Genomic DNA, 2,196 nt, shown 5'->3' with positions numbered 1-2,196 from the left:
GCATTAAAAGTTGAAACCACTACAAAAAGTTGCAAGAAATAAAAAAAATAAATTATGGACAAAGTATATACTGTATTTAAAAAAATAAAGCTGCAATTTAGACAAAAGAAAGTAAAACATGCAGAGAAACAAGTAACATGTGACCATGACCTTTTATTTTGTGACCTTGAAATTAATAGGTCATCATTGAAAGAGAATGCTTGCTGAATTAAGAAAAAAAATTCACCAAAAATTGTTAATGTAGCAAAAAATAAAGTTAAAATTAGCTGAAAATAGCTGGACAGGCACATTTGCTGAATTAAGCATTAAGAAGCTGAAATAATCACATAACAAGTCTAATTTAAAAAAAAGAAGCTAAAATGAGCTGAAAATTGCTTTTAAAAAGAAGCTTAAAAAGCTGAAATTTCCAGAAAGAATATGAAAGAGATCACTTGCTGAAATAAAATATAAAAAAAGCTGAAAAAATCACCAAAACATGAATTTATCTGGATGGTGCTCAGTTTAGCAAAATAAAAGCTAAAGAGTAGCTGAAAAGGCAGGAAAAAATAAAAACAACAGAATGAAGCTGAAAAGAGTATAAATAGCTTAACTTAGCAACAATAAGAAAAAAGAAGCACATGCTGATATTAGCAGAAAGAAGTTGAAAAATAGGTGAAAATGCTGAAAAAAGCTAAAATTAGAAAAAAGGTGAAGAAAGTTGAAATTAGCAAGGAGAAGTAAAAAAAACAGCAGAACCAGAACAAAAGGTGGAAAGTACAGAGGTCTATAAATATTTTAAAGGTTTTTAAGGATGTTGCAGACAGCTCCATTAATTTTCAATAAAAAAAGGCAGAAAAAGCTGTCTAAAAGTATAAATTGCTGCAATAAAAWCTCATAAACCACAATGTCCTGAAGGAGCTGAACGTTTTGATTTGTTGAAACACCAACAAGCGCGTAACAAGATACAAAGATTGTATGCGGAAGAAAAACGRGCTTCAGTGTGAATGTTTGATGAGCAACAAGACAAATTTTACACAATGTAGTTAAACACACACCTCAAACTGTTAATCTAACACAACTCTGTCTTTGTAATGGAGGAGAGACACTTAGGCCTATGAGTGTTTTTTAATAGAAAATATTTAGTACAGTTTGTCCACGTCTAAAATATAGGTCATGTCACACTTAAGAAAAGTAACTTTCTTTGAAATACAGTTAAACATTTACAGYATTTCAGCTGAATGAAACCGGCCTGTATGGACGTTTTTAAAGCTAAGCTAAAGACCTGTACACGTTATGAGTCTTAAAATTTACATTTGTATTTTTCTTTTTTCAATGTTTTACTTGTTCTTACAACTTTTTATGTTGATTTTATCATTTTTGTAACTGATCAGCACTTTTTCTGAAAGCGCTTTTTAAATAAAGTCATTATTAGAAAAAACGTGCTTGTGTAAATTTAAATTGTGCAACATAAACGAGTTTTATTTCTGGGTAATTACACATTGTTTAAATGTAATGTGGTTGATTTTAGCTACACGTGTAATCTGATTACATAACGTTGATTTATACAGAACCTGCTAACCATAAAATGGCGCAACTCAACGTTTTGCGCGCCATCCGTCTCCGTGGGCGCGTGGCTTGAGTGGGCAGCTGGAAGTGGCGCAACATGAAGAGGCGCAGACTCAGGTGCGTTAGAAACTCTCATTAACCGTCCTCACCTGCCAGAACCTGGCAGGTATCGTGAGTGGGTTTCCTGGCAGCCCCCCCTCTAAACTGTAGGAGCTGGAATGTGCCAAAACTTGCTTTTTGGGGTGGGACACCATGACCTCAGGCAGCAGGGATGGGTGGGTGCGACTTATCGAGGGGAAAGAAAGAAAAAAAAAAGAAAAAAAAGGAAAGGAGTCGTGAGAGAGATGAGGCGGGTGAGGACAACCCCCTTTTTTTAAATTTTTTATTATTTTTTTGAGCGCGCGCGATTGTGAGCGCGTGACAGTCATCGTGAAAGCTCAGAGCGGGCAGGAATGGGTTAATGATTTGTGTCGAGTCATTTTACGGCTCTGACATATGTCCTCCTTTTAAAAAATGTTTTCACTTTAACTTTTTTTTTGCTTGACAGGAGGAAGGAAGGTGGAGGTGTGTGGGGAGAGGGGGGGGCGCTATGTCTTTAAGAGAGAGAGAGAGAGAGAGAGAGAGAGAGAGAGAGAGAGAGAGAGAGAGAGA

General features: G+C 35.7%; 1 protein-coding gene across 1 annotated transcript in view; it reads left to right on the top strand.

Annotated features, from left to right (window-relative positions):
* The first annotated feature begins 1,663 nt into the window (after window positions 1–1,663).
* zbtb7a (zinc finger and BTB domain containing 7a) overlaps window positions 1,664–2,196 on the top strand; it is a 24,408-nt gene continuing 23,875 nt past the window's right edge. The window contains exon 1 of the mRNA XM_014004622.1: window positions 1,664–1,898. Within this exon, the coding sequence (XP_013860076.1) occupies window positions 1,764–1,898 (135 nt within the window). The 5' untranslated portion in view covers window positions 1,664–1,763. The remainder of the gene's footprint in view (window positions 1,899–2,196) is intronic.

This window comes from Austrofundulus limnaeus, unplaced genomic scaffold (genome assembly GCF_001266775.1).
Source record: "Austrofundulus limnaeus strain Quisiro unplaced genomic scaffold, Austrofundulus_limnaeus-1.0 Scaffold25, whole genome shotgun sequence".
NCBI lineage: Eukaryota > Metazoa > Chordata > Actinopteri > Cyprinodontiformes > Rivulidae > Austrofundulus > Austrofundulus limnaeus.
The sequence above is the reverse complement of the archived record's forward strand: the minus strand, read 5'-3'. Positions and strand labels throughout refer to the sequence as shown.